Raw genomic sequence first — 15,300 nt, forward strand, 5'->3', positions numbered from 1 at the left:
TGTATAAATATTTAACAAGAGAAAGAACTGAACTAGCTCCAAAGAAACATCTGGGATAACAGATCTGAGGAGGCTGTGGGTTGTAGTGGGAAAGTCTCTGTGAAAAGATGTAAAAACAACCGCCCCGGAGTCTCAGATTCCACTCTCACGTGCATTTATCGGGCACCTCTGACATCCAGCTCTAAATGCTTTTCCTTGAAACATGAGAGTTTACTATGCTCTTGAGCAATTTGCAAAGGACCAAACTCAAATAAACTTGCTTTCCTTACCATTAAAATGTTTCATTTTTATTTCAAACAACAGAAACTCGGCAACAGTGTTATTAGCTCAGATAAAAATCCAGATTTGTTTTGCTGCTATGTTACCTAATATGGCAAGAAATGGATTGCTGACTGTGCTTAGGACTTCACATCTTGGCATTAATCCAAAGACTAAGTGTTGGTATTCCAAAGAAAATAAGCTATAGATCGAAAAGTATGGTTTCTATGAAGTTACCTTCATGGGTGACACTGGGAAAAGATCATCTTTTTCCAGACCTGATACTGCAGGGTGGATTGCATGGTTCACAGGACCCCTATGGGATCAATTATCTGCTTCACATTCTTTCCCTGAAGGATTCAACTGCACAGCTCAAGTTCACAGTTGTACTTCCCTCTTCTGCAGAGTGTTATGAAGAAGACCCAGCTGCTTCAGTTAGGCTGGGACTGAATGTTGACAATTGCCAGCTATTTCCCATGACAGAATGCTGTCTGTCCTTTGGAGCAGCCTGTCCACTGGCTGGACTCTCGCTCTCCCTGGGGTGATAATGTGGGCACTGCAGGTCCTTCTTCTACCATTCAAATCTTAATAGACTATTGGGAGGTGGTAGAACTGTAGAGCGAGGTTTAGTTAAGTGGGTCACTAGGCATGTGACCTGGAAGGACAGATGGTGTCTTCAACCCCTTTCCGTCACTGCTTCCTGGCTGCCACAAGGTGAGCAGATTCTGCCACATACTCCCATTGCCCGATTCTGCCCGAAGTCGACAATGGACTGGAAACTCCAAAACCTTGAGCCAAAATAAATACCCCTTTTAAACGGTGTGTTTTGGGTACTTGTTGCTGGCACAAAGTATAACTAACAAAGGACTGTTACTAAAATGTGAATTGATCAGTAGACTTGGTATAATTCAGTATAATTCTGCATTTCGGCAGAATTATATCATTCTATGGTAGAATCTCCACTTCTAGCAAGTTCCTATATGATGATCATGCAGTTGGTTGAGAAACATACTCAGAACCACTGCATTCTATCACACAGAATCCTGGAGCTTCTGGGTGTATCTGCCTTAGTTTCACAGCACTGATTCCATTCACCATCCATATACACTGGACAACTGAATACTCTATGAGCTGCTGGACAAACTAGCTGTTGGTGACCCAAGAACATTATTGGCAATGTGATGATGGCAGGGGACTAAGGGTCCTCATCTCTCCTGTACATCAGAATCACCCAGACAGCTTAACAAACACCCGTGCCAGGGCCCTCCTCAAATCCTGAGCAAGTGCATTGGGGCAGCCAGTAGTAGATAAGAAGTACGACATAATGCAAGTGAATTAATTATAAGTATGCTAGGATTTAATAAGAAAATAAAAGTAACCACCATTCATTGGCCTAGAAATATACCATCTCCCAAATAGGCTGGGGTACTCTGAAGTGAATGTCTGTAAGCTCTCATGCAAATAGCCTAATGTAAGATGTGTGAGCAAACGGCAGAGCTTGCTGAAAATGGCTCCCTAGTGGCCAGCTCTCATGAGCTCCTATCTGCATTCAGAATACAGCCTTGCCAAATCCTGTGATCCAAGGCTGAAAGTATCTCTGGACTTTGACAAAGCTCCTAAGGAGATAGCAAAGCTTAATCACAGCTGATTGGAACGTGTGAACCATGCATGGGCGATTTCCAGCTGAGGCGCTTGAGGACCATCCTGGCTCAGGCACTCTCAAAATTACCACAAAGAACCTGAGGTGGAATGGGGTTTCATTGATTCACAGTAACTTGGAGCATTTATCAGTGATGAGCTGGAGAGGCTGATGGTTAAGGCACACTGCATCCCACCATGACCTTTCCTTAGGCATTTGTGAATGGAAGAATAAGTGGTTAAAAGAAGTAGTTCCAGGGAGGGAGGGAGGGAAGCATGGACACAGAGAGAAAGAGGGAAGAAAGGAGGGGTGAAGGGAGGAAATGTGGAGGGAAGAATAGAGAGAGAAGGAAGGAGGGAGGGAAATAAGAAAGGGAGGAAGAAGGAAGGAGGGAGAGAGGGAGAAACAGAAGGAAATCGGCCTTTGTTGGCACTCTCTTCTGCTGCTGAACAATTCTACTTTGAAGTTATTACTTGTAGTAGTAACCCAAAATGCGGATCCAATTCCCTGAATGCAGGGAGAACTTACCTGAACCAAATCAGTACAATTCTGGAGAAATGCAATTCAGGGCTAAATGAATATAGACTGGAAGACATCACATGGGAAATCTAGTCAACTCCTTCCAATGCATTTACATGAGTTACTATCAAGACACCTCCCATTTCTGTTCACCAGGATGAAGGTTTTCCAAAGTTCAGCCACCAGGAGAGACTGAGACAACCAGTCTCCCTCGATTATCCCCCCGGCAGCCCCTGCCAAGAATTTCTCTGTTGCTCCCAGCTCACTCTCCAAACTCTGGGCATATCCAGTTTCAGTCAGAGGCCCTGCTGTCACCAGCAGAGAGCTGGGCCTCTTCTTATTTCCCTCTATCCCCACTGAGAGCAGGTGTTCAGGTCACTCAGAGATCTGCCATCCCTTCCTCCACATGCTTTCACATGATCTCTGCTTCCAGACACAATATCCTCTCTATCTTTACTCTGAATCCATAATCCAAATATCTCTCTAGCATTTCAGTGAAAGAAGGCAATTGCCACTTTCCATAACACGCCATCTCTCCATCAGGAACACCTCAACCACTCTCTGAGCTCAGCTACAGTATACCTGCTGATCACCAGTGAACATGTGCTGCTTGCCACCACACACCTGCTGATCGCCAGCTCAGTATCCCTTCTTCCTCTTCCTTGGAAGTGAGATTCTAGTCGGGGAGAATGACACAATCCAGATAGCAGAACACAAATACTTTACAGAACTCATCTCAAACTCCTGTTATGAAAGTGTGTGTTTCAATTTGACAAGAATATTAGGGAGCAACCTGTGAACTCTGTGTCTGCTTATCTATGGGAAGTACTAGATGAACACAGAAAACTCTATCTAGCTGAACTAAACCACACAGAACACATCTCTTCTTGGGACTCTGGAAATCCACTAGCAGTCCCAGCTCATGGCTTAGTATACACCATACTTATCTATGTTTGTTGTACAAGTCTCTGATTCCACAGGACTGTCCTCCATCATCTACAGTATCATACAAACGGCAACATGTTCTGAGGTCCATTCCACAGAGTTCAATCATGTTCATCATGTTTAATATTATTTATGTATCCCCCCCACCTTTCAGAAGTTTTAACAGCCTCTAGTTTCATGGCATGTGTATTGAGAGGGGTTTCCCCCCTAAAGTCAAAGCCTCACAGAAGGAGCTCAACCAAACCTGTCATTGAGTTCTCTGAGGTGCACAGCTGCTCTCTCAGCTTCTCCACGTCATCAGGATGCACTTGTTCATAGAGGGTACTCCCAAACCACTCTGACTGGGGCTGGTTCAGAACAGGGGTGACAGAATCAGACACATAAATCACTCGCCCTGTCTCAGCAGCCACTACAAACAGAAATCCATCAGCTGCTTCAAGGATGAGGTGCTTCAATTCCTGGGAGGGGGAAGGGGCGGGGGGAAGACTGTGGTTAGCACAATGCACTGGGAGTCTTACTATAAAATATAAAACACAGTAAGAGATCACCGAACAGAGGAAAAGGCTCCTGTCATCTGTTCACCAATCTGTCTGACCTTGTCTGCATCTCAGTTCCCCAAGGGTCCAAGGACCCGAAGCCTAGAAGAACAGGAAGCAGGACCTGAGGGGCCTTGTCAGTGTTTTCAAGCACTTTACTGGGGATAAGTTCAAATATCTTCAGCCTGGGGAACCAGGGTAAGGGCAGACTAAAATCACTTTTTAGAAGAAAAGTTTATCTTGCTCATTTCCCCCTATTTTGCATTTTTGCTGTTCTGTGTCTCGAGATGCTTACTCAGATCTAAGGACTGGGTCAGCAGTTTTATTTTCAGTGTCATGAAAATCTTCCCAATAAATCTGTTTTTAAAATAATGCAACAGGATGTCTGGGAAAGTGGAGAGATCTCTGTCACTGAAGGAGGTCAAACGGCTTCATTTATGCATTCACGTTTTTACTGGTTTGCGAAGACTGCAGGAAGGTCCCAGGGGGGCAGAGCCCCACCCCCTTCCCAGACCCTTCTTTCGATCCCCTCCTCCCCACTAAGATTCATCTTCTGGGAGGATTTCTGCCTTCTTTCTCCAGGTACAGGTTAAGGGGCTAAGAGCAGGGGAATGAAGCATCTCCTTGCAGTGCAAATTTGGACATGGAAGATAATAACCTCAGCTTCTGGTTTTTGTGAGGTTTTGTCAGGTGAAATAAATGCATGTATGTGAAGACTATGAAGAGCCTGACACACAGTATGTGTTCCATAATAATACACACTATGATCATCACCAGTCAAAGCAAGGCAGGAACACCCAGGCAGTAAAACTCAGCTAGACTGCCTCTTTCTCTCAACTCTAATTTTGTCCCTCACCTTTAGTCACATAGGGGCAGATTCAAGTAAGATTTTTCTAAGGATTAAAGAAATATAGAGTGGGAGGGGGACTTTTTACTGACCCTTGCATCAGCAGTGCTTAATACATTTCTGTCTGGTTGCCCATTGGCTGTTAATCTTTCAGTCTACAGGGTGGCCTTCCTCAGCAAATCTGCTGGATCTAGAGTCTGTCATGACATTGTTTTTAGAGGTAGAGACAGGCTTGAAGCCCACACTCTGAACTGCCATGTCCTTTCAGGGCTTATGGAACCACTGCCATATCTTCTTGACTTCTAAGGATCACATTACCACCCGGAAGGACTTAAAAGGACCAAGTAGATAAAGCACTTGTTAAAAATGTCTGCCACCGAACAGACAGCAATAAATGTTGGCTCTTCCAACTGCTCCCATGACCTGTGTAGATTCTCAGCTCCAGGAGAATAGATGATTCGGCACTAGGCGAGTCACTAGCCTCCCGGAGGCTCTGCACTTTGTAAACTCCCTCTGCTCCTCCCTGTCATGAGCACCGTGTGGCGCCTGCACATCCATCTTGAGCAGTTCCCCCTAATAAAACTGGGCCACTTCTGCTCCACATCTTTGGCCTCACATTCTGTCTTCTCAAACACTCACCACCAAAAATTCTATACTATACACACTCAGCACTTCCTAACTACATGTCTGACAAGCATATAACTTCACTTTTTCCCTTTCTACCATAAAGTGTTTCAAATCTATCACATCACTCACCCTAGAAATCAGAAAATCAAGAAGGTTCACGTTCATTATGCACAAGGGCAAACAGGGGCTTGGAGTACTTGCTGATATGCCCCTTTGACCACCACATGGAAGGTCAAAGACTCTGAACACAGGCTCCTGACTAATGTAAACCCATTCCCAAAACATTGCCTATTTTGTGTGTGCCTGCATGAGTATTTGTGTGCTTATGTGTGTGTGTGTGTGTGTGTGTGTGTGTGTGTGTGTTTCCCAACTATTCCAAAGCCAGTACAGGTATAAAAAATAGTTTTGGTATCCCACCAGCCAGTCTGCAATAGACCTAGTCATTTCACCAGGCAGTCAGTTGAATATGGCTAATTTACTGACTCTGTAATTCTCAACTTCCTTGCCTGTAAGGAAGACAGTGGACTTCTTCTTTGGACTAGAGTAAGGAGCAAATGAAACAAGGCAAAGAAAGAGGAATAAGGCACAACTCCCAGTCGGCACTGCAGATGCCTGCCAGCACTAGTGGTGCTGCTCATCACCACTGCTACTACCATGACTCACAGGATGTTAACCCTTACCGCCATCCCAGCACACAAGTGGCTTCTGCAACTTCTTCCTGGGTCGGTACTAACTAAACATACAGCAGAATGCACAATAGAGCTTTTAGGGATACATCATCAAGGTATATGGGAATTATAAAAATCAAAAGATGAAAAGATATGACACTCTTCAAGACAGCTTCTTGCTGAAAAGAGTGTAAAATTTCTTGTCTTCATCCCTTCCTTGAACTTCATCTCCCACCTATTTTATTGCAGTGTAGTAACCCTATAGTCTTTCCAGCGATGACAGAGGTGGCTGGGTACCTGCTCCGTGAGGAAGGAAGGCTTGTATGCACCATCTGTAGACTTGTTTCCTGTGCCTCTCATGGACTTCATGTGTGAGACAGCCATGCGGAGAATGGTGAGCTTGTCCGGTTTACGGGCCAAGGCACTGCAGGTGGGGACCATGTCTGAGAGCTCCGTGATATATTGAGTCATCTTGTTCCGTCTGCGCCGCTCAATCTCACTGTGATTCTCTCTTCCCATAAAGCACAAAATCAAGAGGGAAGAAAAGAGACGCATCAGACCAATCTAATGGGAGTAAATGACACTCCACTAAATGCCAAGTGAATCGGAGGTTAACTCTGCGCAGCTAAGCAGATTCATGCTGGGCAAGTAGCACTTCAGTCCTCTGCAGGCTCTTGTCTCTGTGTGTGGAAACGGATATCCCCTGTCTTTAGTTCTAGACTTTATATATTTAAGTCTTGTAACTATCACCCTGGACCTATGGACTTTTTAATAGGCATGAAAAATGTATACACCATCCTTTGCCAAGCTAATAAGATATTTTCAGTGGGTACATATGAATCTATACATTTTTGTGTGCAAGTTCATACGCACACATAGCAATGAATGCAATTACTGACTGACTCCATGTGGTTTACATAACTCAAGGTAAGAAACACTAGAAAATAGTCCTGGGCTTAAGATTTTATAATGCTGTAAAAGTGATAAACACAATAAAATGGTGCTTTAATATGCATTAATAATACACTAATGGGTAATGTTCTATTTAAAATTTTCAGAACATTATTCAATGAGTCACATGAGATACTTGAGCTTTAATAAATAAGTGTTATGCTCGAAGATTTTTCATACTATAAGCTAATGTAAGTATACTGAGTCTGTGTAAATCAGGCTAGGTTACCTATGATATCTGGTAGGTCAGATGTGTTAAATGTATTTTCAACTTAAAATAGGTTATGCAAGATATACCACATCATAAAACAGGAGCATTTGTATTGCCTTACCATTTCCTTTTAGGTATTTAATCACACTAGTAATGGCAGAAATTCACTTTACATAAGGCTATAAGAAGGCTTTTATTCTATTCCCAGCAAATTTTCTGAAGCATTGTAATAGAACAAGTGTGTCCTGGCTTATAAAACAATAAATAACCAATTTTGTAAAAGCACTCCTGGGAACTGCTGGACCCAATCTCTGTAATGTGTTAAGATTAAAAACTAACAGAAGGGCTGGTAGAATGATTCCATCTGAGATTATTGCCTTTAGTCTTGGAAAACAGTAACAGTCAACCCTGTTCAGCAGGTAAGGCTGTTTACTTGAGAGAAAAGATTGGTCTAAAAACATGTTCCATGTTTGCTACAGGATTTAGTGTCAAGAGTGCTCAGAGAATGACAATGACAGCACAGCAAAAAAGGAACAACCTCAGGCAAAACTTCCTGCACACACTGCATGCATTAACCAGTTTCACACCCATTCTCCTCCCTGGGTCAATCACACCTGATGGCATGCCACTCACATGTGGTGAGGTCTTCTGTGAACTCATAAGGGGCCCTGAAGTGAAATGACTGGAGTCTCTATGGCATGCCTTCCATGCAAAGAGTCCTGAGCCCTGTAGGATCCATGAGGGGCCAGAGGTGGCAGAGAAAACAACAATGACAAACAACAACAAAAACCACGCGCTGTCACTAAGCACAGGGGCTTTAGTTGGAAAGGTAAAACTTATACTTCACACAATGAAAACCAAAAGCATGTGATCAAGTGCCCCAAACGGCACAGATTAAACCACTAAGAGGAAGGGAGAGAACTGCAGAGGGGCTGGCAGAGGTAGGAGGAATGGGGGGAAGGCAGTGGGAAAGAGGAGCAATACTCTGGGATCAGGAAGATCAAAGAAGAAGCACCTAGGGTGGTAAAGAGCTAGGCCTTGATGGAAGGGAAGGGCAGGCCTGGGGACCAGAAAAGATAAGCCCAGGAGCATCAGAGATTGGGGAAAACAAGGAACACCCAATCCTTGTCCTCCATCACACAGGCTTTAGTTAGCCCTGCTCAGTGGAAACCCACAGCAGAACATAACCAAATGTCCCTAAAGGCACAAATTAAGTGAAAATCACACAGTGCCAGACCATAAAGAGAAAGCTATAATGAGGTGTGGCTGAGAGGGGCCTTAATGGCATGCTCCCTTGCAGGTGACTTATGGGAAATATTCAAAAGAAGGAGGAAACAGAGGCTGAGACGAGAAAGAAGATTCCTTGTATTATTTGCAACCTTACATTTCTGCTCTTTAATTTCAATGAATTATTACAAAGAAACAGGAGTCTAGGAAGACTTTGGTATTTAACTCTGACAACCGAGGGTGGTTCTGGGATGTCGGCTGGCCCCATTCTGAAGCAATACTCAGCATGTCACTACCCACTATACGCACCGGATCTTGGGACTCCCTAGACAACCCATCGACTCAATGAGCCCTAAAAATATGAAGGCACTGGACCACTCAGTGCAATGGAAGGCTTTGGCCTCTGCTTGAGTTTGGGCCTGTGGCATGTGCTGGCAGGATGAGCGTCCACCCAGGAGGACAGTGCTGCACTGACCTTGGAAGGAGAGTGTGTGTCTATGCCACTTGCCAGGGAGAGGTGGTGTGTAGTCAGTCCTGCTGGAGAGAGAGTTCATCTCCACCCACGGTTAGGACCCTATGTCTTGGTAACGTCAGGGGAAGTGGAACCAGGTGCTTGCCAGTAGAGGCCAGGCAGAAAAGGAAGGCCACTCGGTCTCTCCACTCCTTTCAGCCACTTGGTCAAGAAGGCCTCCTCCTCTGGAGCTCAGGCCCTCTGTCTATCCTTTCCTCAAGGTTCCTTTGCATTGTCACCACTGGCTACTCAGCCTGAAACCAAGCACTCAGATAGCCCCAGCTTGAGGCAGCCTAGACCCAATCTTTCTCTCTCCCTGGGGCCTGGTCCTTCTCTCCCAGGCCTCAGGCACCCTCTTCCAGTTTTGCCACTTCCACAACTTGACCACAACTTCCTGCTCCACCAGTTGGATTGCCACTAACAACTATTTCCTGACCACACACACACACACACACACACACACACACACACACACACACACAGAGTCTCTGGCTTCCTTGTCCTTTCTCTCACAATTACCAGCTCTTGTGGCTTTCTGGCTCCAGGCTACTCCTAGCTTCCCTGATTACCTCCACAGCTACATTTCTAACTTGATCCCTTCAATATCCTCTTGATGATATTCTAACCACTATGACGTTATCTACCCATACACTTGTCCCATGCCCAAGCTAAGACGTTAAGAAGTCTTCTTGGTGGGCTTGGAGCTTTCCTTAATCTTCTGGCCTTTGTCCCCTACCCTCATTTCTTAATCTTTCAAACCTCCGGATACCCTCATGGTCCTCCTCCCTCCCCAGACTCCATATGCTCTTTTCATTTTTTACCCACTTGCAAATGGCCCAGAGTTGTCCCCACTCCTTTTCTCATTCCAGACAGTCCTCAGCCCTTTGCAATCTGGCAGGTCCCTGTGAATTCCAGCTAACATAGAAGAGACATGTCTTTCAGGTCACAGCCCCAGGGCAGCAGTAATGATGTGTTAGAGACAAAGGGCAGGCCTTGGTCTGCAGTGAAGCAGGCTGAAGGCCTTTGTGGTCCAGAGTGGTGATTCTGGAATACGCATGTGAATGTGTGTGCAAGTGTGGTATGGTAGGATTCTGGAGTATGTGTGTGAGTGTGTGTGCAAGTGAATGCAGGTCTATATGTGGGATGGTAGGATTCTGGAGTACATGTATGAGTGTGTGTGCATGGTGGTACAGTAGGATTCTGGAGTACATGTGTGAATGTAGATGTGTATGTGGGATCGTAGGATTCTGAAGTACACATGCAAGTGCATGTGCATGTGGGAGATAAGGTAGCTGAGCTTCTCTGCTATTACTCTGCTACATCTGAGGCTCACTGATAGGCCCAACAGTGCTAAGACAGGAACCATGTTTGGGCTCCTATGTGATAAGGACCAGGTTCTCAAATCAAACATTGAAACACAGGTCTGATGAAAGACAGGGCACTGACTTTGGGACAGCCCTCCAGAGAAGTCCATGGGGTCCTATGAACTCAGTCCTATACTATCAGTAACAGCATATTTTGCACACAATCTAGCTTTCTCTATTATTTTTAGAGTGCAGAGGAAAGGATATGGTGCACAGAGGCTGAGGCTTGAACCCTGGCTATATGAAGTCTGACTCACTGGCAGGTTCATGGACAGTGACAGTGTAGGGTTTCTGATTCTAACCACTCAGGCTCCTAGACAATGAACTCTTTGTAACCCTGCTCTGTTATTTCATCACTGACACTGATCTTCAATGTCAAGCAAATGTCACTCCTTATCTCTCTTCCTCTTTATGTCCTGAGACCTCTGGGTCATCATTTCCGGAGGTTAGCATGCAATATGATGTTATCTCAAGGGGAATTTTGACACAGAGGAATCAATGCCATTGTTTTCTTATAAAGGGGGGCTGTGTATGGCAACACCAAACCAAAGAAGGAAAATAGGTGGCCTCATTTTCAAGGCTAGCTCCTTTTCAGGAACAAAGCCCTCTGTGCTGTGAAGATACATCCTAAGAAGAGGGACACCTAAGCTGGGATCCTGTCTGCATGGGGAAAAACAATACACACTGTGTTGTGCAGTTTCCTCTAGAAACTCAAGATCATTAGAAATGTTCTCCATATCTTCTCTACTGTTTGTTTCACCCAAAGCTGAATCAGAGAATGGAAAGACATGTTCTCAGAGGTGAAAGTTGATGGGATGACGAGAAATTTACTACAGAGCTGGGACTCTTGCAATTCCCAGAAAGCAATGAAGTGCATAGCCCATGTGGAATTGTGGGAGGAAATGACACAGCCTCTACGGTCATGGATAGAAAGAACCATAGCCAAAAATAACTGTTGTAGGATAGGCTGAAGGCATAGCTCAAGTGATAAATGCTTGCTTAGAACAAGGCCTTGGATTGAATCTTAGCACTAGGAAAAAAAGAAAGTAAAGGAGGAGAGAGGCAGAAGAGAGGGAGAAAAAAAGAGAAATTTAGCTATTCAGGAGGCTAAGATCTGGAGGACTGTGGTTTGAAGCCAGTATGGGTAAAGTCTGAGAGACTCTGTCTTTTAAAAAATTAGGAAAAAAAAGGAAAAAGAAAAGAAAAAAGTGAATCTAGAGGCTTGGCTCAAGTAGTAGCGTGCCAGCAAAACTAGCAAGCAAGCACAGCAAGCAAGCAAGAACTCTGAGTTCAAACCCTGGTACCATTAAACAACAACAAAACCCTACTTTTTTCAATGCAAGCTGTGGGGGCAAGAATGCAGGGGGAAGACCACTTCACTGAGGTAACTCTTCATTAGCAACTAAGGAATAGGAAGCCTGGGATGCTTGGGCAATGTAGAACACCAAGGCAGATCCTTCCATACATATGCTGGATGCAGATAGGACCTGTACAAAGAAAGATGGAATTGAATTCAACTTTCTCTCTCTCATTGCTGCCAATCTTCCTAACATACCTTAAAACAAAACCAAAAAAAAAGCAGGAACCATGGGACTGGGCCCACCTTGTCCGTTGTGGATCCAGCATTTGTAATGCCACCGGTCTCTATGTCCAGGGACTCTTCTGTGAAGTTGACTGCATGCAGAACAGCCCATACGTCCACTGTCCTCTGGTCAGTGAGGACCTCAAAACTAAAGAGGTGCACCTCTGTGTCTCATAGTTTACATTATATGGGGAGAAAAAAAGTACCCAGTTTGATAGCCTTTTTCTAAATTTGATCATTTAAAAGGGAATCCATTAAAGTTGTTGTTTAACCCACAAAGCAAACAGAATTAAGAACATGTTCCTTTTTAAAAATACTTTGGGGTTTGGGTTTGGGGGGGCAAAGTCTCCCTACATAGACCAAACTGGCCTCAAACATGGCAAACTTCTTGTCTCTGCCTCCCAAGTACTGGGATTACAGGCATGTGTCACCATACCTTGTTTGTTACTAAGCTTTTATCATCTAGACTAGGATTTGGCAGGGTTGCTAACAGTTTACCTGCCACTAGGCCAAATACTGGCACAAAACGAGACATTAGCCAAGGTGTCCAAGTACAAGCAATGGCTTTCCCAGTATTGAAACATGGTAAATCCCTCTGTGTTCCAATCAGGTGAGACTGCTGGCAATTGAATTCATTAAGAAACATAAAATAAACTCACCTTGAAAATTTACTGGGACCTTCACCATCTTCATCATCAAAGTCCATTCTGAAAAGTCAATGTCACAATTGAGCACTGGTTATAGGTTTAAAGAACACTTGGTGACATGAGCTTTAAGAACAAAGCCAGATTTATCCCATCATACTGAGATCGAATGCGCCCAACCTTTTGAAGTGCTAAAAATCAATTATCTCTACAGAGTCATCAAGTAGTCTCAAGAAAGGAAGCAGTATAATGGAAGGTCTTCACTGTGGATACCATCATTCCCACTTGGCAATGCTCAAGTACCAACTTCTCCCCTAGAACTCTACCCAAACTGCCAATGGCTCACTGGAGCTGGGCTGGAAATATCAGCATCCTTGGGATTACTTGCTTCCCTCCACTTCGTTTATTCACACTGGCAGTTCCTTTTATTGATTGATTTTACTTTACTTTGTGGCATATAAACAAATTTTTAAAGTTCCAGGATTTTTAAAATGAAAAAAATTAAAGGTAATGAAGAAATTATAAGGAAAAGAAAATGTAACTGCTTGCGATTTGGCTTGAGGTTTGGATGAATCTCAGTAAAAAGGACATTTAAGGTCATTGTCCTGTTAACTCCAGCACCGAACAAATAGCTATTAAGGTAGAGATGGTAATTTGGGGCTTAAACCAGTGAGGGTATCTGTGTGCTTACTGAAACTCACAAAATGATTGCTTACATTCCTTCTTTACTGGTCTCTCAATATAAACATAAAATGAAATATCGATGGGCAACTTGTTTAAATAACATCCCACATACTCCTAAAAAATAAAACAATCAAAAACCAAGCCTCTCTACTCTCAGTTAATATCACTCTAAAGATGTTAGGGCAAAGTAGGGACTTAATTGGCATCACCCACCATCTTTGATGAAGAAAACAAGAAATGAAAGAGATGTCCTGACTCTGCTGGGCATCCAGGGTAAGCCAGGGTCCCTGAGTGCAGTGGTGTCCTGTGGTTCTCATGAACAGGATGAAGCACCATTCCTTTGATCCAGACATGAGGGAGGCAAGACCATCTGGCAGCTAGTACTGAGAAATTTCTTGTCTGAGCAGCTCATTGTAAGAACCTAGAACTCTGGGCTTCATGGCAAGACCCTGCTTCACACATCAACAACAACGAAGAGTGTCTGTTAAAGACCAAACCTGGAGACATGGAGCTGCTGGTTTCACAGGGAGGAGACTCCATCCCCTAGACTCTCGGGGCTGGGTTTTAGTGGTTAAGAGGTGACTTGATGAAGGCACAGGACAACTCAGGCAACCAGGAAATAGCCAGGTTGCAGAGGAAGAGGCCTCTTTACACAAGCATGCCCAAGAGGAGACCTAAGGAGGCAAGTCATATTCTCCAGGCATTACAGTACCTTGGGAGTCTTAAGGACTGTGACTTCCTTCTTTCTTCCCTCTTTCCCTTCTTCCTTCTTTAAATACTATCTTTTAGTATGCATTTGTCTAGTTTTATGTGTTATACAGCCAAAATCTGAGTCTAGGCATTCATTATTCAGTTCAAGATCACCTGATGGGATCCTCTGTCAATTTGGAATCACTGGTTCTAATACATAAGTTGTCCTAACTGATAAGACTAAAAATGAAAAGCAGTTAGATCACTGAAAATAGGACAATAATACCAGAGGGCAAACATGACTCTACACAAAGAGAAGGGGAGGTGGGAAAGAACAGATAAAAGACTACTACCTACTACTAGGGGAGACAGACATGTACCCCAAACTTTACAAAGTCATTTGGGAATTCAGACACCAGGTCATTGGTAGCAGTTGTCTATGCTGTGGGCAAGCAGGAGCACAATGCATGAGTTGTGAAGTAAGGCAAACTCACCAACATTCTGCATGATTACCAAGCCATCACCTCACTTTGCTGAAATTACATGTGGGACATAACCAACCAAAATCCTGTAACCAAGCCCAGCCAGCATTTGAAGGACCTGTAGAGCCACACTGCCACCGAGTGATCACAGTGGGGAAGAGCAATTCTGGTGTTCACATCAAAACCATTTCAGTGTTGGAAAGAACATTTTGAAAATTTCATAAAACCTATTCAAGTAAACCGTAAGTGGATGGGAAACATAGAATTACTTTTTAAGTTACATTATGACCAGGAAGGTCCGGTATGTTTCAACATGTTAGTCAGCCATCCTTCCTTAACCATCAGGCCTTTGGGATGTTGGGATATATAGGGTGCCAAATGGTCTTGATTTTCACAGGACCAATGAGACTGCTAGGATCCAGGACTCTAGTGCTTTAAGAGAATTCCAAGAGGATCAAGATGGGCTGCCACTGTCATTTTAACAAAGACAGTTTTATTCTTCACCTGTTCCTTCCACTGAAGATACAAGAAACGAGCTGGGTGGTAAAGTATGCCTCATCTGGCCAGGTGAAGGTATAAGAGAGGGATGGCCCTGCTCTGAACTCAAGGGTTTTTGGAAATCCAGTGGGAATTTGGAAGCCATGATTTGTTTGAAAAATTAGGAACGAGAGGGCTGTGCCTCTCACGCATGCACGCTTACAACAATACATGTGCAGCAATCAGACTCAGTAATTTGGAAAAGCACGAAGTGGGGGACAACCCAGAAGATAAATCAGGCACCTTACATAACTGTTAAGATCCTCAGGGTAACTCAACCCACTCCAAAGCAGTGACGCTGCCTCGTCAGCCACACTCACACACATACACAAACGAAGCTCCTAAGGACAAAAGAGATTTTACAGAGTGTCACTTACC

General features: G+C 44.1%; 1 protein-coding gene across 2 annotated transcripts in view; it reads right to left on the reverse strand.

Annotated features, from left to right (window-relative positions):
• The window catches only part of Arnt2 (aryl hydrocarbon receptor nuclear translocator 2), a 90,803-nt gene that overhangs the window by 52,396 nt on the left and 23,107 nt on the right, over positions 1-15,300 (reverse strand). Inside the window, exons 3-5 of one of the 2 annotated variants that reach the window (XM_048368892.1) lie at positions 12,545-12,592; positions 6,337-6,550; positions 3,606-3,819 (exon numbers count right to left, since the gene is read on the reverse strand). In XM_048368892.1, the coding sequence (XP_048224849.1) occupies positions 3,606-3,819; positions 6,337-6,550; positions 12,545-12,592 (476 nt within the window). Of the gene's footprint in view, positions 1-3,605; positions 3,820-6,336; positions 6,551-11,631; positions 11,783-12,544; positions 12,593-15,300 lie in introns of those variants that run through there. The other variant, XM_048368893.1, reaches the window with a different exon arrangement.

Source organism: Perognathus longimembris, chromosome 20 (assembly GCF_023159225.1).
Source record: "Perognathus longimembris pacificus isolate PPM17 chromosome 20, ASM2315922v1, whole genome shotgun sequence".
NCBI lineage: Eukaryota > Metazoa > Chordata > Mammalia > Rodentia > Heteromyidae > Perognathus > Perognathus longimembris.